The 22193-nt window shown below is 31.7% G+C and overlaps 1 protein-coding gene across 4 annotated transcripts in view; it reads left to right on the forward strand.

Moving 5' to 3' along the window:
• Window positions 1-11574, forward strand: part of LOC106870388 (uncharacterized) — a 49709-nt gene extending 38135 nt beyond the window's left edge. The window contains exons 18-21 of one of the 4 annotated variants that reach the window (XM_089347444.1): window positions 2746-2886; window positions 4387-4484; window positions 9347-9410; window positions 11441-11574. In XM_089347444.1, coding sequence (XP_089203570.1) covers window positions 2746-2886; window positions 4387-4484; window positions 9347-9383 — 276 coding nt within the window. In that variant the 3' untranslated portion in view covers window positions 9384-9410; window positions 11441-11574. Of the gene's footprint in view, window positions 1-2745; window positions 2887-4386; window positions 4485-6121; window positions 11396-11440 lie in introns of those variants that run through there. The other 3 variants (XM_089347441.1, XM_089347442.1, XM_089347443.1) reach the window with 3 other exon arrangements.
• The last annotated feature ends 10619 nt before the right edge of the window (window positions 11575-22193 follow it).

Consider the following 22193-nt stretch of genomic DNA (forward strand, 5'->3'; position numbering starts at 1 on the left):
CTTGGTGCGTCAAATGCAGGAGAAATACCTAGCCAAAGATAAAACCCTATACTTAGCTTTTGTGGACTTGGAGAAAGCCTTTGACAGGGTCCCCCAATTCGTTATCTGGTGAGCGATGCAGAAACTGGGGATTGACAAATGGTTAGTAAGGGCTGTACAGAGAGACCATTAGTGAGGTTAGGATTGGCAATGAGTATAGTGAAGAATTCCGGGTAGAAGAGAGGTCCACCAAGGATCAGCCCTCAGTTCCCTCTAATTCATCGTAGTCCTCTATAACAAAGGAATTCAAGACAGGTTGTCCCTGGGAGTTTCTCTATGTTGATGACCTGGCCCTCATAGCAGAATCACTACCAGAACTAGAAGAAATTTCAGGTGTGGAAGTAAGGTTTAGAATCAAAAGGCCTTAGAGTCAATGTTGCAAAGACAAAAGTTCTAGCAAGTAGGAAAGCGAACACATCACACACTCCTTCAGGTAGGTGGCCCTGCTCGATCTGTAGAAAAGGTGTAGGTAGAAACTCCATAAGATGTACCCAGTGTAAGCTATGGACATATAAAAGGTGCAGCAACATCAAAGGAAGATTAACCGGGAAGGTAGCTTTCATGTGCGGCAGATGCACAGGGGCAATAAACATCACAGATGTTCGGAAAACAGATTCCATCACATTCCAGGGGGAGAAACTAGAAGTAGTTGACAGCTTACGCTACCTAGGTGACCAAGTCTGTAGTGGGGGTGGATACTCAGAGAGTATTACCACTGGAATAAGAATAGCCTGGGCAAAGTTCAGAAAGCTTCTACCCCTACTGGTGACAAAGGGCCTCTCTCTCAGAGTGAAAGATAGATTGTATGAAGCATGTGTGCAAACTGCCATGCTTCACGGCAATGAAACATGGGCCATGACTGCTGAGGACATGCGTAAGCTCGAAAGAAATGAAGCTAGCATGATCTACTGGATGTGTAATGTCAGTGTGCACACACGACAGAGTGTAAGCACCCTGAGAGAAATGTTGGACATAAGAAACATCGGATTTGGCGTGCAAGAGAGACGTTTGCGCTGGTATGCTCATGTATTACAGATGGATGAGGAGAGCTGTGTGAAGAAGTGCCACTCCCAAACGGTTGAAGGAATCCGGGGTAGAGGTAGACCCAGGAAGACCTGGGATGAGGTGGTGAAGCGTGACCTTCGAACGTTGGGCCTCACAGGCAATGACGAAAGATCGGGACCTCTGGAGGTATGCTGCGACTGCGAATACTTGGCAAATAAAGTGAGTTCACGGTTGTATCCTACACCAGTTTCGTATAACTAACCCCAGCCCATTCAAAAGTACCTTGGATTGTAGGGCGACCTGCTGTGCTTGAGGAGACCTATTGAGTCAAGTACATCAGCAACATCAAGATGGAAATTGTAGTTGTGATACCCGTGCCAGTGGCATGTAAAAAGCACCATCCTAACGTGGCCGATGCCAATACTACCTTGACTGGCTTACATGCCGGTGCCACATAAAAAGCACCAACCGATCGTGGCCGTTGCTAGCCTCCCCTGGCCCCTGTGCTGGTGGCACATAAAAAGCATCCATTACACTCACAGTGGTTGGCATTAGGAAGGGTATCCAGCTGTAGAAACTCTACCAGATCGGATTGGAGCCTGGTGCAACCTCCTGGCTTCCCAGACCCCAGTCAAACCATCCAACCTATGCTAGCGTGGAAAACAGACATTAAGCGATGATGATTGATGAAGATGCACTCCTTATGTGTTTCAATTAAATTCTAAAATAATTTGAGCTTAGACTGGTTTCATGAGACAACTCTTTTTTGTTAACATATTCCATCTAACCCATACAAGATGGAAAAGTGGATGTTAAAATGATGATAGTGGCTACTTCAGCTAGCATAATTATACGTTTAATATTTTTCTAGATTACCTGAGTTTTACATAATGTTGCTGTCATTCATGATAATAGTGTCAAAGATTGGGACACTTTTTATGCCATACTTCTTGTGTAACACATATTCTTTATTGTTTTTGCTATTACTCTTTTACTTGTTTCAGTCATTTGAATTTGGCCATGCTGGAGCACTACCTTCAGTCGAGCAAATAGACCCCAGGACTTATTCTTTGGATGCCTAGTATTTATTCTATCGGTCTCTTTTGCCGAACTACTAAGTTACGGGGACCTAAGCACACCAGCATTGGTTGTCAAGCGATGTTGCAGGGACAAACACAAAAACACAAACATACACACGCACACACAGATATATATATATATATTTATAAAGAAGTTTGAAAACGCCAATATATAAAGAATACGACGGGCTTCTTTCAGTTTCCGTCTACCAAATCCACTCACAAGGCTTTGGTTGGCCCGAGGCTATAGTAGAAGACACTTGCCCAAGGTGCCACGCAGTGGGAATGAACCTGGAACCATGTGGTTGGTAAGCAAGCTACTTACCACACAGCCACTCCTGCGAGTGAGTTTAGATATAAATACTATTATCCATATAATGAAACCATATTTGTTTTTAAAGGATAATGAACATTAAAAGTTTATATGAAAATCTTTAGTTTATTGGTTTGGGCTTTAATTGTAAATGTTAATTTCAGAAGATCATTCTCCCCACCTTCCAGTTATAAAGCAATTAGCATAGATAACTTGCATAAAGATAATCAGTGTGTAATAATTTGTAAAGATACTCTCATTTAATTGTTAATATTTATTTTCATTTACATTATTTTCTTCATTTTCCAGGGTCTAATGGTTTTAAGTGAGACTGTGACTCAACAAATTGGTGTTTGTAATTTTAAAGCAGTTGTAGAACTAAGTCAGTTGTTGTTAAAAGATACTCCAAGTCTTTCCAATAAGTCATTGGTTCTTGCCCTACAAAACAAGGTAATGAACTTAATATTTGCAATAAAATACGTAATTGACTATATTATTCATTGACTGTATATTAATTGATTCACTTGACATAATTATGGGTATGAGTTATTAACCTTACATGTTAAAATTAGAAATCAAATTGCATACATGTATTCTTTTGGTATGGAGAGGTATGAGCTGTTGGGGGTGATTGAGGTGACAGTTTGTGTTGTTTTAGTGCAGGACAGGCCAAGTTGAACAACCTGTGATCATACAATCTTTCTTAAAGGCATACTGCATTCTGGACTACATTATTCTGGATGCTGGTTGTCTTTGTTTTTTAACCCTTTCGTTACTAACCTGGCCGAAAAAATTTTTGGTTCATAAGACTAGCCGGCTGAGCGTACCCATTGTTATTTAAATGTATATTTGAACCCAAATCTCCTTAGTACATTCGTTAAAACACCTGATTTCACTTTGCAAACAGTTGAGTTATTGTCTCCGACATTGTTTGGCGTGATATTTGAACTCAGTGAATTTTGGAAGATTTTTTTCCACATTTTTTGCAGCGTTAATTTTTTTCAACTTTGAAGATGGAGAGGAGTTTCATGCTATCAAGCAGTGATTCTGAATTTGAAGGTTTTTCAACAGAAGTATGGAGATATCGAAGAAAAGAATGATTGAGCTACAAAAGCACTTGGTGAACGATAATGAATCGGATATTTCTGTATCCGAAACTGAAAGCAGCGACGGCGACAGCGAGGATGATTTTACTCCAGAAAAAGATTAAAAAAATATTTTTGTTAATTTTTCTGAGGAAACAGGGTCTACCCATAGTCTTTCTCAGGAAGCGAAACCTTTAGACTTCTTTTTCATGCTTGTTTGAAATGATTACTGCGGAAACAAACCGTTACGCAGAATGTTGACAAACCGGAAAAAAAAGATATCTTGTGGTTTCCTGCAACTGTAGATGAAATACGGGCATTTTTTGCCATAAATATTATTATGGGTATTAGACAGTTACCCAGAATAACAAATTACTGGAGCGATCAGGAACCTTTTGGCGATGAATATATTTCCAGTATTATGAACGAGTACGATTCGTGAAGCTGAACCAATATTTACATGTGAGAGACACTAGCAATACCCCAGTACGTGGAGAACTTTCAGACAAAAATTATGCAATAGAATTAAGAACCCTTTCTTTAATTATGTTCCAAATATCACATTAATATGTTCATAAATAAAAAAGTTACAGGTGTTTAATGAGACTAGTCTAAATTCATGATTATTTTAGAATTTAATTGAAACTCATGAGGGGTGTATTTTGGTCAGAAATATAGTAACGAAAGGGTTAAAGATGGGGTATTTGGTTGCAATTTCTAGCAGGCCAAGCAACCATGCAAAGGTCCTTTATCTTATGATGTAGATTATTGGAATGCCTGTGAAATCAAGTAGTGATATTAGATTGATTATGCTGTCAGTAATGTGGTAAATTATTTGTTTTAACAAAATTATTTTATTTTCCAGTTTGCTTGTTCTGTGATTAGTAGCCTTCTTAACAGAGCAGAAATGCTTTTCCTTCCATCTTCAAATGTTGAAGTTGATAACCAACTCCGAAGTGCATGGTAAATAGTTTTATTATTACCCTTCCTCCTACACACTTCCTATTAGTTTAACTAGTTGATTAAACCATGGTAAACTATTCAGTTAAGCAGAATTAACTACTAGCCTATCTTGTTTCACCTTCAGGTCTGACTTAATCGAGCAAGAACTATAATTCAAAGACTATACTCGTTTACTTGTTTGTCATTTGACTGCAGCCATGCTGGAGCACCGCCTTTTAGTCGAACAAATCGACCCCAGGACTTATTCTTTGTAAGCCTAGTACTTATTCTATCGGTCTTTTTTGCCGAACTGCTAAGTTACGGGGACGTAAACACACCACCATCGGTTGTCAAGTGATGCTGGGGGGACAAACGCAGACACAAACATAAACACACACACATATACATATATACGATGGGCTTCTTTCAGTTTCCATCTACCAAATCCACTCACAAGGCTTTGGTCGGCCCGAGGTTATAGTAGGAGACACTTGCCCAAGGTGCCAAGCAGTGAGAATGAACCCGGAACCATGTGGTTGGTAAGCAAGCTACTTACCACACAGCCACTCCTAACATCTTGGTCTTTTTCTTTCAGATTTATTGTATGTATGGATTATAGTATCCCATGATTTTTCTTTGAATTTTTTCAGTGGAGGGCAATGAGGGAGATTTAGTTTTAGCAGTTTAAATGACAAAATAGAGGCTCTCTCATCAGCTTGGCTCTCTGGTAATTAAGCTTATGAACACATTGAATAAGGGCAATGTGAATGAGATAAAATTTTAATTTCAAAGAAAGTATTAAGAATATGATATTTTTAGTGAATAGTAAAGTTGACAGTTTTGAATTTCTCAAAGGCATCAAGCCACTTAGGTGAATAGCTTAAACAAAGAATTAAAACTTAAATGTATTTGGAAAGCAGTAACAATAATAAAGATAAAATTCTACTGAAGGATTAACAACTGTAATTTTGTTCTCACATTCTTAATATATTAACCAGTACATCAGTGTCAAATGTTTTCACTTGGAATTTGGCTTGTCATTTTTGTATATTTTTTAGTTAATTATATCAGTTGTATTTTAATTTTTTTATACTACATAATCCTGATTAAAAGGACCTGATCAAAGATATCCCTCCCATGATCTTCCCATCTTTTTTGTTTTTTATATAATATATTTAGGATTACGTAAGCAAATGTCTCCTTGTTCCAAGATTTTAGGGTGTTTTGTGATTTGAGTGAGACTTGGCTACTATCAAATTAAGTGACATTTCAGATGTTGTAGGAAATATTTTTGTGTCTAAATACCTTTGTTATTGCTTAAATAGTTTACTTCAGTAAATTAAGACATTTGGGTTAATGCAATTTACCATAAGAAAAAGTAATAGCTGTACCAAAGTTTGATCTCAGTTTTGCATTCAGTCATCCAATATGTCATTGTTAATTTAGTTTAGAAACTTGGCTGAAATTATTTATACTGATTGAATTCATACAAATTCTATTGAAGGTAAGTTGGTTGTTGAACAAATTAGAATATAGTTTCATTTATTTCCATAATTTTGAAGTCATACTAATTGATCTTATGAAAATTGCATTGTGTTTATATTGAATTATTTAAATACTAATTATATTAAATATGAACCTTTTTGTCTTTGTTTCAGGTCCCAATTTGCTCAAACTTTTGTTGACACATTGAACTCTATGGAAATGTCATCCATTGCTAAACCCTTTTTTCAGAATTCCAACTTCAGCTCAATAAAAAAACCAGTGTATTTAGAGGATTAGCCATAGCTGTTTAAAGATGCCATGATTCTATTGGGGATTCATAAACAAAAGTATTAATCATTTAGTTTTGAATTAGTCAACTGAAAGCAACCATGAATGTTACTTAATATCTCTCAAAATGTTCCGTCCTTCCAACTTTAATGCTATTGCTGTAAATCGATGGCAACAGCCCTGAGCAAAGGCATCTGAGGATCGATAGCCAAGAATATCTTGTTGGAAGGAATTCTTTACTCTGAAGTTTTTGTGGGCGGGGGGGGGGGGGGGATCACTATATAAGATTTTTTTTTTTTTTTTTTTTTCCCCCGTTTTTAGTTAAAAATTATTTACTGTGAAAATATTTTAGAGAATTTGTAATAGTTTGAGGAGAAACTTAAGTGATTTAATTTTCAGATGTATATGCGTATAAATAAAAGTGATCAGTCTTTAGAAATATCTCATTTAAAGATAAAGGGAATTCATAACTTTATTTTCCTGAGTGTGTATGTATACGTATGCATGTGTGTTTCTGTGTGCATGCAGTTTCTTAAATGTTTCTCAGGGTTTCCTTTTTATTTATTTATTCCATACTAGAGCAACATTCTGCTGTGTTGAAGATGAATTATTACATTTAAGGTTTTATAGTTTTCTTAAGTTCTGTAGCAAGTTTATTCTACCTATGAAACTTTATAAAAAAATTTTGATTTTTAAAAACTTTTGCATTGCTTAACTTGATGACTCTTAAATGCATTTATGAAGTTTCAGTACTGTAGATTTCTTCAGTCTTAGAAGAAAAAAAAATCTTTTTCTAACCTTAGACTTTCTTTCCTTACTTTTTACAAAAAACGTTTTTTTTTTTACCCAGTTTTCTTCTCCCAATATCTTTTTGTATCTTGGCGGGGGTCACTTCTGATGAGAAAATTCCAATTATTAAGCTCTATTTAGTATGGCTTTGTTTGTTATAAATTTACCTTTAGTTTAGATCTTTGTTTACACTGTCCAGTTGTAACATTTACAATTGCATTTTGTATTGAAGTAGATGAAGCTCCTTTTATTTCTCTGGTCCTTTTAATATCAGGCCGATATATAAACACAGTTGTTGTTTACAAGTGAAATGTATTCTTTATAGTCATTAATGTTTATATAGCAATAATGATCTTATCACTGTACACAATAACAGGGCTGAGTCGTAGGAAAATATCTTAAACTATTCATGAGGTGATAGATAATTATAGGGTATTATTTTGTTTATATCCATTTACATTGAGTTAAAATCCTGTTAATATTGACTTAGCCATTCATCCATGTTTCAGTGTTGTTAAAATACTTGTCTAAAACTGGGATAGATTCAACCAACCACTCTCCATTTCCTGAATTTGTGGCTTTGTGCCAAAGCTATAATCATAAGTTATTTTATAACATTGATAGAATAAACCAAGGTACCATTTTTTTTTTCTTTTTTCTTTTTTTTTAAATCTCTGAGAATTAAAGATTACCAACAAAATATATACTTTAGATTCACATATATAAACATTACAAATGTTTATGAAATGGAGTGATAATATATTTCTACATACAAGATGTGTGTTGAACAAGTCAAATTTTTTTTAATGAAATATTTAAAAAAATATTAAGTTAAAATAAGGTTCAGAAACTGATGAAATTTTTTGTCATTTCTCATGTATTTTCATGAACCTTATTTTCTCAATTTGGTTTAAGCAGACTTTTTTCTTTTTTTTCTTTCAAGAGCTCTTTGCTAATACAATACAAAGAGTAAAAAGATAAATTTTTGTTGAGTGGGTGTATGAAGTGAGACATTTTCAAACTACCAATGACCTGATTTTTCAGTTTTCATTCAGCCTCTCATATTTAATGTCTTTTGGAATCAAAGCTTCAGCTCCCTAATTCCATCCTCTTGTTACATTGTTGAGGCTTTGTGCTTAATTAAAAAAAAAATCTTTATATACAACTTAAGTAACAGCTGATTACATGAAGTTTCAATAAAACTGTTTCAGAAATGGGTTGCTGGTATGACTGCATTTCTATTCCTATTTTGGCTCACTTCTTACAGATTCCCATATATCATTTATTACAATTGTGAAACTTTATGCTTGCTTATGAAATTATTTTTAGGGAGGTGGAGTATGTGCTAAAAAGAAAAAAAAAACCTAGATGATATGATACACATAATTTCATGTGTGACGTTTGAGCCCAACTACTGTTGGTGTTGATTTCACCCTTCATTCTTCAAGAATTGAAAGTACCAAAGTATAATAGGGTTGGATTATTCAATTTTAATCTTACTGATTTACAAAATTATATTTCAAATGCTTTTAGGCATTCAGCTGTTGATTTCAAATGTTATTTCTTTTGTTGAATAGTTTTGTTGGATTAACAAAAGTTCTGAGATATCTCATCAATTAAAGCAAAACAATTATTAATGAGACATGCACCTTAATAAGCATATCTTGCTATTGATCTTAATCAGTTTTTCTAGCATCAATAATTAATGTTGGGAGTTGAAACCCAGCATTTTGTGCGAGTATATATTTGCTCACAAAATAGTTTGTGTGAGTATGAGAATGTTGAGTTGGTGCAAATGTTTGAGTATTTAATCGAGATACTTTATAACATCGTGTTTAATGCTTCACTGAGCTGTAGTCCAGCTGGGAGGTAACTTCATTTTCAATTCTTCTAGCAGTAAATGTTTTGAGGTTTATTTGACCCTGAACCTTTACATTTTATATAAAGGGATTTGTATCTAAACAGGAGATTCTCAGTCTAAATCAATTATGCTTTGCATATGCTCTTGTTAATATCCGTTTTCCTTCCCTTAATCTTGGGTTACATTTTTAAGAATCCAATGTTAATTAGGAATATTGTGAAACTGACCACTTCTACCCAAATGAATGAATATTTGCTAAAAACAGTGACAAATTGCCTTACATAATTATATATTCATTTCATAAAATATCTGGGTTGTGTTAAATTTTGTTTGTTAAAAAGTGAATCTGCTGCATGACAAAAAATTTTTAAATGCAGTTCCATCATTTTACTTCTAAAGTTTTAAAGCAAGCTTCCAAAGTTGTATTAAATATTTCATTAACCACCAATATACATTGCAGGGTAAAGGAAAAAACAACAAGACAAATATGTATATAGAAGATTAAAATGTTGGCCTATATTAAGGTATGAAGACAAAAAGCTTACTGTTAAACAATATTTGAACTATTCTTAAACTGTAGTAAAAGAAATTAGGACTATTTTCATTTGCATTTGATATTTTACATACAATCTTTCAACTGCTTAATCTCAAGTCTTTAACTTGCTTCCGCTAGACTCTAGACCATAGTTTCATGTATCAGTAAAAATTTAGGAATATATAAATTATTCCTCTTTACACTTAACTGGTAAACCATATTGGTCTTTAGCCTAGCAGATTAAGATATTAATGTTCCCCTCCCCAGTTCAATTCTTGGTGATGGCAACACTAGATATATTCTTGAAAAAGAAAAAAAAAAAAGACTAGAGATTGAGGAGTTTGAAAGTCTGTACATATATATATTTAAAAATAAAAATTGAATGCTCAAGTAAATATTCCTCTTATTTTATTAACTTTAAGTGAAAGAAATTAAAACAATTATATTTTTTAAAATGTCATTCAGGCTACAGTGGAGCAGCAAATGTCTCTGACCTTCTCAGGCCTTTGTAGACAGGGAGATAACAATAAGGTTAATATACTGTATGTTCACTGTGCATTCTGACAGATAATTGGACAAGAAAACATGTAGAGGGAATGAGTTCAAGAAAATTGGGCAAAATATTTTATTTGGTGGAAAGAGCAGTGTTAATTCCATTTTTTTTTTTAACCATCTAAAACGCCATTTTAATTATACTTATTTATTGATCTACTCATAAAAAAGTATAAAAAATAGTTTATGGCAGATATTTGATTGATGTCAAATTTTTCCTTGAGTTACAAAAAATGAATCAATATCAATTTCTAAACTGATTTATGGGTATGATATCAATTTCTAAACTGAAAGTGTAGAAATTAGTTTTTTCTAATTTTCTAAGAGCTTAAGATTTCTGTCAACATCTTACAGTTTACTTAATATTTCTATAGGGCAAGAAACATTTTATCCTAGACATTGAGGCATACAATCTTACAGCAGAAAATAAAATTTTGAAATGGTTTCTGAATTGTAATAAGCCATCCATTTTTCTCTCTATAAATATTCTTCACCTCCCTATTCCTGCACTCGTATTTAATGTTTGGAGATACTAATAAAAACAATACTCTCAAACAACTTGTATGATGAGGGGCATGAAATTGTGTGTGCATACAATATACATGAATATATGTAAACAAGCCTGTTTAAATGCTAACATTTTTTTTTTTTTTTTTTTTTTTTTTTGCATGATTAAGTTGATGCAGTAAAATGTGTGATCTTGCTTTTTTAGCATATATATAAGATATGCTAAAATACACACTGTAATGTTTACTTAATTTTTCTTTTTGTCTTAAAATATCACTTTACATCCTTGTGGATGTCAACTTCTGATATTCCTATTCTGAACAGTGTTTTTTTTCTCCAGTTACATTTTCTAAAATTCATACTTGTAAATTAAAAATACATATACTTACATATGGTATGGTCCTTTATTGAAAGTACATTATAACTATTCAGCTTAGTGTTTAATTAAGTAATCATCAAACCTAAAACCTTCTGAATTCAACTTTTTATACATGATTTCTGACATTTAAGAAGTCTAAAGGAAAAAAATATATGCTGTTAAAAGTAAAATCCTCTATGAAATAAGAAATAGTACTTTTCATCATCTAAATAATATTAACAATACTATAAGACAACTAGTGTGCATATTTGAATAATATAAACATGATGCAAAAATTACAACTTACTAAGAATTATCTAATTCTATCGATTATCTAATCGATTCCAATGTTTTATTAAATGAGAGTTGTATATCTCATTAAGGACCACAAAGACAATTTTGCTTCTAACCCCAAATATAGTTAACTTCTTTAAATCGGGGAACAAAATCTTAATAGTACTATTAGGAAAGCCGTCAACCTTAAAAATTGGAACAATACCAACTGTTATTAGTTGGTTTAGTATTAGTAAAAATTACTCTAGATTTATCCAATTTGATATTGTTGATTTTTATTCCTTTATATCTAAATCTTTCTCCATCAGATCTGTAGAATTCACTAAGGATATATGGATGATAATGAAATTGTTTGCTGGGAAATATCCACTGTTTAGCAAAGATTCTGTCTGGATTTGAAAAAAATAAGATCTAAAGGTTCTTTCACTGTAAGTATGGGGTCATATGATTGTGCTGAATTGTGTGTTATTGAAGGACTACTAAGTATGAAAATTGTATAAACTTTGGTCTAAAGATGGATTGACTATATGCCAATGGATGGATACTCTTCAGATGTAATAAAACCTCATTAATTCCATCATAAATTTGGCTTGTCAATGGCTATTTAATAGAAATGAAATATTAATTCTTTTAGATGTTACCCTCAGTATGATCTGAAACTTTTATAAAATGTTGTCATTCTGGATAAGTATCTACTGAAAGTCTGGAATTTATTACCACCATGGACTGACTGGCCTTCCATATTCACTCATTCTTCACATCATACCCATAAATGAAGCTGACCTCACTACTTTTATTTTGATATCCTTGAGTACTAGTTAGGTTTAGTTTAACATACACACACATTCATTTATGGTTCTGTGAAACAAGTCATTTAAATGTTGAGTTGTACCTCCTTTTAATATTTGTACTCAGCATGCCCCTGGTGAATCATTATTTACTTCAAATACTTCATTGTTGACCAGTGTAAATTATCTTGATTAATTCCTATGAAACTCAGTTAAAATGGATTTTCTATAAGGGACTGTCCTTTTATTTTACTCACGTATTTTATTTTTGTTTGAGTAATTAATCTTGTATAGTGCTTGTAGCTACTTCTGTACTTCGATTTTATACTACTATCTAGTAATTTTGATGATTTTCATTGGACATTCATAATTATTGAAGCAAAAGCTTTTATTGGTACTAACAAGAAACCATGAAATAGAAATAGCTGTAAGCACTATATAATGCACAGACACTAAACACTTTGTGAGTGCATATTGAGCACTTAACCGCTTTCATGGAAAAACTGTCTCACCATGTGTGTATGTATGTGTAATATATATATATATATATATATATATATATATAAAAAATCTCGTTTATAGTTTATTTAAAAGATCAAACCCTTACGTTTCATGAATTTTCAATACAACCTTGGAGTACATTTTTAACTTCCATGAAATTCTGAAAAAATTAAACTGCAGAATCATTTGATTACAGATAATCACTGATACTATTATTATTAATAAACCAGTTTTACCTTGGTTTCAAATGGTGAAAAAATACATAATATATATAATTTACCTTTGCTTATGAACTACTCCAAATTATCTCATTCTCTTAACAAAATATTTGATTCACAAATTCTTTAATTCTTGAAAATTGAAACTTTATGAATGAATTTATCAAATAAAAATGTATTGTAAATCATTAGAATTACTTTAAAGCGATAAATATAAAGTTATATATCAGATGTGACCAGGAAAGGGAGAGCTCAAACATAGTATGAAATGGTTGTAAAATATATATATATATATATATGTTTTTTTTTTTTTGTTTTTTTCTAAAAGAAAATTACTTGCAATTTGTATATTTCCAAAATATATAAACTCTATTGCTTTATAAAATGTTTGAAATGAAGATTGTAAGATACTACTGTATTTTTAAAATTTTATCAAATGTAATATTTTTATTTTATTACTTAACTAAACAGAATATATATATATATTATCTCGAGTAAAACTTTGATTTTGAATGATTGAAAGAAGAGTAAATTTAATTTTATTTTGTTTATAATTTCCTTTTTTTCCCCACTTCATTGATAAATTTGGAGTAACAACATGAAAATATTTCTTCTTTCCATTTTGCCTGTATAAAATTAGGGTTTCAGACAATGAATTGGTTTGGAAATTTTAGATTTAAAATGTTACTGTAATTTTAATTTTTTTCCCACCCCCAACATTTATTTCAAATGGGGATTCCAGCTATTTTTTTTAATGCCCACATTTACATGTGATAAATTTAATATTATTGTTCCTTTCATTATTAAAACCTTAAATGATAATCCCTTAATAAAATTCATTGCTATCATCACCTTAATATTTTTATGCAAAAAAAAAAGTTTTTGTTAAATATACAATTGCCTATGGGGTGACATATGTTAAGCCCAAATGGAGATTTTTGCTTCAATTTTCACAGTTAAGCAAAAAAAAATTCATTTTAAAACATAGACAGTATATCATAAGATTTTTTAACATCCTTCTCACTTTCCAAAAAATGAAATGTTTGAATACTTTGTTTGCTGTTTTGTACAGGTCATTGGAAAGTAGTTTGACAATTATGTTAACTCCTCATTCTGTTTCTTTTTGTTGTAACTGTGTGATATTTGTAAGTGGCAAAATAGATGGTTTTTTTTTTTTTTTTTTTTTTTTTTTTGGTCAAATTTTAGTTGATTGGTGCTATAGATAATTGTGTGACCCTTAGTATTTTAAATTTTAAGCTTCTGGAGAAAACTTATATTGAAAAATTGCTTTATGAATAATTGGATTAAGTTATAAATGCTGATTTTATAAAATTCCTATAAATTTTATGTCCTGTCATAGTTTAAGATATCTTGTGGGTCTCAACAGTTGTTTTTAGTGAAATTTAGAATTGGTTATAATTTTGTTAGCTTTAACATTTCATTTAATAGAGCAGCTTTATTGGTTGGTTTATTCATACACTAAATCCCATTTGTTTTACCTTGAAAATGCCTTAGTATAAAAAATAAATGTCCAGTCTCATTTAATTTGAAACTATTATTTCATCATTAATATAAAAGGCATATAGTAGTTGATTTATTTTTATTGTTGCAAAAGGGAAATGGATGTGAAAAATTTTTTTTAAATGTCCACAAAAATTCTAATCAGTGCTTTGTCTCCTCAAAGTATTACTGTTGGTTATGTAATTTTATTTCTTAGGGAAATGCTATTTTGAAATTATGTTCTGAAATTTTTTTCTTGTCACAAAAATAAAAACTGATTTTTGTTGTGAAAAATATGTAAAATCTTCATATTTTTATATTAATTACACAAAAAGTTGTCTTTTGCTTTATTTTTCTTCAACTTGAATTAAAGGTAAAAAGCAAACTTAGTTGTCATGTTTACTCAAAGCCTGTCTACTCTGTAACACATTGTTGATTGATTAGGATGTGTGTGTTTTATAATTTGTGGCACAAAATTTTAAATATAATTCTGGAAGAGTTATAATAATTACAACTGGTATAGTCATATTACAAAAGATAGTTGGGAACTCTTTTTAAGTGATGTTGACTTTGGAAAAACTGTTGTGGAATCTTGCTAAAATAAATATATATGCATAGTTGTTCACACTTCAAAATTATGAGAATAAAGAAATTAGCTGTGCTTGTAGAAATCATTAGTCTTAAACTACCATAGTTTGGCAGGTTGAAGAACTTGTATCAATTCCTCATAGATTTTATAAGATACTCTTTTCTTTTCTGCATATCTTCAATGGCAGCATATAACATTGATTCTAGTATGAATCATCTGGATCGTTACATTCCTCTGATTCTATCCTCTGGATCTGAAGTAGCTGGTTAGGCTGTTATTGAAGACTGCTATTTATAAATGCATGATCGGATGTGGTCGTCTTGCCGGCATGAGCCATTATTTCAAATGTAAAATTTTGAATAAATAAAACAAAGAAGAAATAATTTTAGTTATTGTTTCTTATTTTATGATTTTCAATGGCTCTTTAACTTCTTCCAAGTAGAAGATTACATTCTTTTCATGTTTGAATTAACTATTAAAAAAAGCCTCTCAATTTGCTCTCTATAGAAAATATACATATTGTCTATCCAGTTTGTCCCTGCATAAATCACAATAACTAAATTTCTAGTGCTGCTGCTGGGAATTTTATTATTCATAACATAAATTAGTTTTCATTTTCTCATAGATCTACATATTTGTATTTACCCTTTTCATGAATCCCTCTCCTCTTTCCCTATTTCATGATTATCTTCATCTACATAATGAACCTTATTCTGCTGTCACTTTTTAATTCTCTGTCCATACATTGTTCATATTTTGGACTTGGACCTTTATAAATTTAAAAGTTTGGCTCCATTTAATAGCAATGATGTTTGGATCAGAAACTTAGTTGTTGAATATTTAGCAGAATGCCTCTTGTCCTTCAATGTGGTAAATGCTATTAGTTGGAAGAAATGAGATTTTGATTTTTGTCTTTAAACTAAAATTCTATAATCATCCTTTGCTTCAAGGATATACACTGCTTTATTAACACCTTTCAGTGAATTTTAGGATAGAATTTTTTGGAGTTGTTCATTCCTAAATAGTTCATGCTGGAATTGAGATCATTTATGATTCCAAGCAACACTTTGTGAAGAAGACTTGATTTGACTAAGATTATTTTTTTTTGTTCTTTTTTTTCCACTTGGGTTCTATATTCAATGTAAGTAATAGTTTATGTATAAAACCTGTTAGAAATAAGTGTTATTATTCAATACTTGAAAGTTAGAACAATCATGATTTAAAAAAAACAAAAAAACTCACTATTACAATCTCTAAACTATATCAAATATTAATGCCTTAAAACTTTGAATTCAATATTTCATTGTATAAAGCTTTGATTCATTGATTTCAACGCAATAATAAATTTCCACTTTCTCAGTCTCATTTCATATGATTATCCATTTCTCAGAACTATTATACTTGTTGATTTTCAAGCTCAGCCATCCACCAAAACTCATTTTCCATTTATGCATGCTTTTATTTTTGGCAGCTTAACATGAATAATTCAAATAAGATCATCGAAATATATAAAATTCTTATCTCTGAAAAAAAAAAAAAAGAAAGATAAATGGTATTGAAATCCTTTTCTAATTAAGTATTGTTCCTAAAAATTTTCTTAATTATCTCAGTTATTTTTACACTTTGTTTCCTTCAAATCTTTTCACAAATATTAAAACCATTTTAATGTCAATGAGTAAATATTCTGAAAATATACTTTGCATTGTTGAATTTCTACCTTTCAGCAAATGACAAGTATTTACATTAGATAATCTTTTGTGAATTGGAGCAGATAAAGTAAATCTACTTCTTTCTGCAAATACAGTTCCATTGTATATTATTTGTATGGCCAAAACACTGTTGATGGTTTCTATTTAGTCAATGATTTGGATTGTATTTTTATAAAGTTATTTCTTCAAGGATTTATTTTGGGGTTTGAGATTACCTGTCAAAAGAAGTGCTCCTTATTTTGCTATGTCTTCTGTGTGTGCGTGCATGCCTGCATATGTATATAACTAGTTGGAGATTTCATTTAAAATGGAAAGAACCACAAAGTCAGGTACTTAATACATTAATTAGATGGTATATTAATTTAGTGACTCTTACAGGACTAGTACTGCTACATTCCTGATGAATTCCCCAAAAATGTAACAATTTTGTATGAGTTATAAAAATATATACATATAATATAAGAAGGATTTTTCGACATTAATAGGTGGCCATCAATTATGTTTATACTTCAGTTCTACAAGCAACTTCAAATTGAAAGCTAAAAGGTGGTGAGATGAGTGGTCAGTATTTAATCTAGTCAACAATTTGCTGCTGAAATTATAACCTGATATATAATGATCTTTTTAAATTGTCTAGATTGTGTATTTATTGTTTTCACCCCTTGGTTTTGTTCAAGCATCTGTCATATAAAGTGTTTCTTTGACCTGATTACAAAATTCTAAATATTATTGGACCTTTACAGAGGTTTCACTTATGAGTCTACATATCAAATATGGCTATTGTTTAATTTCGTACAATGTTTATCTTTCAGATGAACACTGAACAAGTATGGTTTATGTGAAATTAAATGTAATAAAATAAACATAACACCATAGATGTTTGAAAGGAATCTTTATATAAAACTAAAATTGATATTCGGCTTACAGAATATTTAGAAGCTAGACATTCTAAGTGTATAGATTTCCTGTGTTTAGAAGAGCAATGAAAAAGGGTAAATTGATTGGTAGTTGGTTTAAAAATTCACTCCGTATCTCTCTTAATGAAATTTTATTGCAAGTTTACAACAAATCCATGTTTTAACCCTTTTTCATGATTTAATTGAAATACACTGATGGTGCTTCATTTTGAATATAATCAACAATTTGGAGGACTTTAGTGAAATAATTTTGTCATTTTAACTTGGTGTTTCAAAAACAACAAAAGGTTCTTACATAAAGTTATAATTGGAGGTTTTAATTTATGCATAAATACTTAACAAGAGGTGGTTTGGTATTGGGAAGATAAAAGTTGAGTTCCCCCCCCCCCCCTTGTGTAATCCAACTTTTATTGATCTTGTTCTAGCAAGACATTGTCATGTGGTTCTAATCTTGTCAGATCTAGTGGTTTTTATTGTATTTTAGCTAATCCAAAAGGAAGTATTAATGTGTATTTTTATTACAAAATTATTTTTCATAAAAATTTGCTTCATATTTTGTAAATTAACAGATGTGATGCTTCTTTAAAGGTTTCATATTACAGAGATATATAAATATTCAATATCATTATTAATATTTAACAAATTTTTCATACTGTTACCTTAATCTTTTCTACTTGATTGATATTTCATCTGGTTAAGTATCCATAAGTATGAGTTGCAATGTGACAAGAGCTAGTGAGTCTAACAAAACCCATACCTCCCAACATACTCATGATTTAAACGCAGCAATTATTGAAATGTTTATGTAGTTCTTTCACTGCTTAAAGTAGTGAGCTGTATCAACCTATTTAGTGGTGAGAATACGATATTTTTGCTATGACCACAGTGACAGGACATAAACTACTTGGTCAAATGCAACTCCTGAACCCAACAAATTTACACTCATACTCGTTTTTACTTAAATTTTATCCCTTTTTAAGGACAGATATATTTCTCCATGTATTCTTTGGTATTTACACATCGAATTTATTCAGTTAATTTCATAAAATATTCAGAATTATGAAGAGGCATATAAACACATGTAAAATAATCAAGGTCATCCTACTAAATATTACTTAGGATACCTTGATTTCTAACTTCCATTTTTAATTTTAGAGTTTGCAATATCTGAAATTTCAAATACTTATTAAATAGATCAACATGTCACATATTACCTTATTTTTAACATGAAAGTGTGCAATACATCATTGTTTGAATATTCCTAACCAGTGATATTGATCCATGGCAGGTTAAACCTGTTGACTTTAGTAGGGATATTCATCTTCCAGGGGAGAAAGGATTCCTACTGCCTTTGCCAGTCCCATGAGGAAATTTGAGATCATTGCAAGCTAACAAAACACTAGCCAATTATAAAGTACCCTTGTTGCTAACAATAGTGAACTATTCTCACCACCCACTATGAAAGGACAACTGAATTGGCCCAGAGTCTACTGACCTTTTCAGATGCACAGCACTAGTGACTAAACAAAAGATGTTGATCTTTCTATTGGTAAGCCAGCATCATGCCAACTCCTCTATCTATGACTCTTATTACTATATTAACTTTGAATAAATTATTTATTTGCATACAAGACATTAATTTGTCTGAAATTTATATAAATTTCTGACTTGGCATTGTTTCTGCTGTGATTTAGTCACATTCTACAAAGCTGTGGTTTGTTCTTTCTCATCAAACATTTAAATAATTTGAATGTTTTATTTCAATAACTCAATATATTTGAATTGACTGCCATATAATTTACTGAAAGTGTTTGTAAATTTGAATTTTTCAACGAATTCTGTCAAGATTAAGTAGTAACCTTGTAGTGAAAAGTGAACAAAATAAAACTCTCTTGAAAGTGGTTTTATTAACTTGATAATTTCTTGACAAGAGAGCACCAGTAATTTAAGCAAGTACTATCGAATTGTCTTGCCCAAAGTATATGACTTCCACTAACTCATGACCCAACCAAGTTAAGTATTGTTCATTTGACAAATGCATTTCCCCAAACTTAACTGATATTCATAAGAATTGTTTTTGATACTTAAAACTGGGTGGATATTAAAACAATTTTTTCAATATAATGAAATAAACTCCACAAACAAAACAGCATGACAAATTTAAACTTAGCAATGCAATTAAGAGGCAATTGACTCTTAGCAAACTCTGAGTAGCCACACATTCATTTTGTTCAAGTCAGCATTCTATACAAATATTGACATTTTACCTATTTTTGTTGACTATCATTTTTGAATTTTGAAAATATTGCCAAATCTGGCTATTTAAAGGTACTTTTAAATGGATGAAATAAATGGAAAAATTGTGATAGTAACTTGTAAGCTGAGGCAAGGAATTTATTTGATATCAATATATTTCAATAATTAATTAATGTAAAAGTATTTTCAGAGTAAAGTGGATAAATTTTTGGAATTGCAAGCATAAGTTTGTACACTTAAGATGTCTTGTAATATTTGCACCAATTGTATACTGGTATTTTGTATGATGGGGCTTAAGCAGAAATTAATTACAGCAATTTATATGCCTTGTTATAAATTTAATAAAATTATTGAGTCATGGAAATGGTTTGTTTTTCTTTGAAGTTCATATAAGTGTGGTTTAGTTTATACTTGATTAATATTTTAATTTATAGAATTAATTCAAATTGATCATTTAATGCTCTTGTTCCATGCCAACACAGGTAAAATTGTTTGACAGGATCTGATGGGTCCATCATCTGCATGATGCTCCAGTGTTGGCTTTGGCATGGTTTCACCACTTGCATGAGAGGCATGCTTTTTGACTTGGATTAAAGAATGTTCCCCAATAGGATGCAACACTGTCTCAAATGTCTATCTCAAACAATCTAGAATCTTTTTGCTATGCTGTTAAAATGCTGTGAACCAATCCAATCAGCTGCAATTTTGGTCTAAGTATTGTGACCTTGCAAGTGTTTGAAGAATCCAGCCCAAGTGATGCACTCTAGTATGGAAATAGTTTACATAGATGAAATCTATAATGCAGCTCTCATTGGCCATTAAATGGCCAAGAACTTGAAAAATATGCCTTCCTTCAAATTAACTGCATCAAAGTTAATTTATCAACAGAAATTTTGAGTCCTACATTTGACCAGAGCCTAGTCTCTTACTATTTTCGACAGGCTTTGGTAACAAGAAGCTAGAATTTACTTGCTTTGTGGTATTGAGAAGACATTCTTGATTAATTTATTGCTTGCCCAAGTCTATCAACATAGCTTGCAGTTGTTTCAAGTAGCACTGCCATACTTCTTTGTGAGAGACATACAGTAACATTCAGTTTTCAAGCTCTTGTGCCTGCTTACAACATTGCCAAGAATTCAGTAAGTAGGCAGATCAAGAGATGTTGGGGATGAATGCACAATGAGAAAGCTCTGGATTTGTGTGACCTTAGGGGTGAAATGAGGATTTGTGTAACATTAGGGGTCAAATGATATCCTTAGACCCTGCCAGTGATCCATTAACGAGGATCGACCAGAGGGCAAGTCTGATACCAGCAGCTGCGGTAATTTCAGCTCCGGTAGTGTATATTAAAATAATTCAAATTATATATACCAATTATGCTTCATGGAACAATGTCATTTCTTTATTGATCTGGGCCAGTTCTAATATTTGCACATGTAAATTTCACCTGAACACCTTGGTTTCCATATCTTTTAGGGGTTATTTTATTTACAGCATTAGTTTACTGCTTGATATTCTGATTTCCTCTCATTTTGAGATTTAAAGAATATGAAGAATAACAAGCAAAATAATTATGCTCAGAGTTTAAAAAAATGTGTTCACTTTCACTCCTATGTTCTTATTTAATAAGCGTGAATTATGTATATGTCATTTGCATAATTATGAAATATACTATACATATTGAGTGCATTAAATATGGGACTATCTATAAATGTAGTACAAAGCCATTTTAATTTCTACATGGAAGATTACTTTTCAAGAGAAATTTAGTGGTGTTCTATGAAACTGAATATTCCTTCTTTAAGAACAATTCTGGGCTATTTACAGTTACTTAGGCAATGCCAAGTATTCTGAAAGTAAAATACATATTGTTTGATCAATTATGCACAGTACTCTAAGTCTTCTTTTTGTGAGGTTGTTGTAAATACAGAACAGAGCAAATCCTTATTTTTTTTTTTTTCACTGGTTTATCTAGTAATTTGATGAATATGGATATTGTCCCGTGTGATAAGTCTGTAGCTTGGAGAGTCCTATTATACATATATATATATATATATATATATATATATATATATACACACACACACACACACAGGCAATAGGTGAGAGCTAGACATGCTCAGTACGGAAAACATGTAGTAGTGCTCAGATGAATTTTAACTTAGAATCCGAATTCTTCATCCATGGCGTCAAGAGTGGCTATAAGAGAAATCCAAAATGAGCTGATATGGTGGTAGTAATGCAGATAAACACCATCAGGCTTCACACACATACAGGTGCAGGTGTGGCTGTATGGTAAATAGTTTGCTTCTGACCACATGGCTGTGTTTATGCTGGTGCTTCTGCTAGGGCTGCAGCCGTTGTTGTTGCCATTATGGCTGGTGATGGCACTGGACCTGTTTCTGCTGCTACTATAGGGGCTGTCAAGTTTGCTAGTGTGGACACTGTCAGGTCTGCTACTGGTGTTGATGGCAATGTTACTGTTGTTGATGTTAGTTATGGTGCCGAGGGTGTCAATGTAGTCGTTGGTGCTGCTATTGTTGACGTTGTTAATGTGTCCACTGTGGCGGTGTTGTTGGCTCT

The sequence above is a fragment of the Octopus bimaculoides genome, chromosome 2 (assembly GCF_046866305.1).
Source record: "Octopus bimaculoides isolate indiv1 chromosome 2, ASM4686630v1, whole genome shotgun sequence".
Taxonomy (NCBI): domain Eukaryota; kingdom Metazoa; phylum Mollusca; class Cephalopoda; order Octopoda; family Octopodidae; genus Octopus; species Octopus bimaculoides.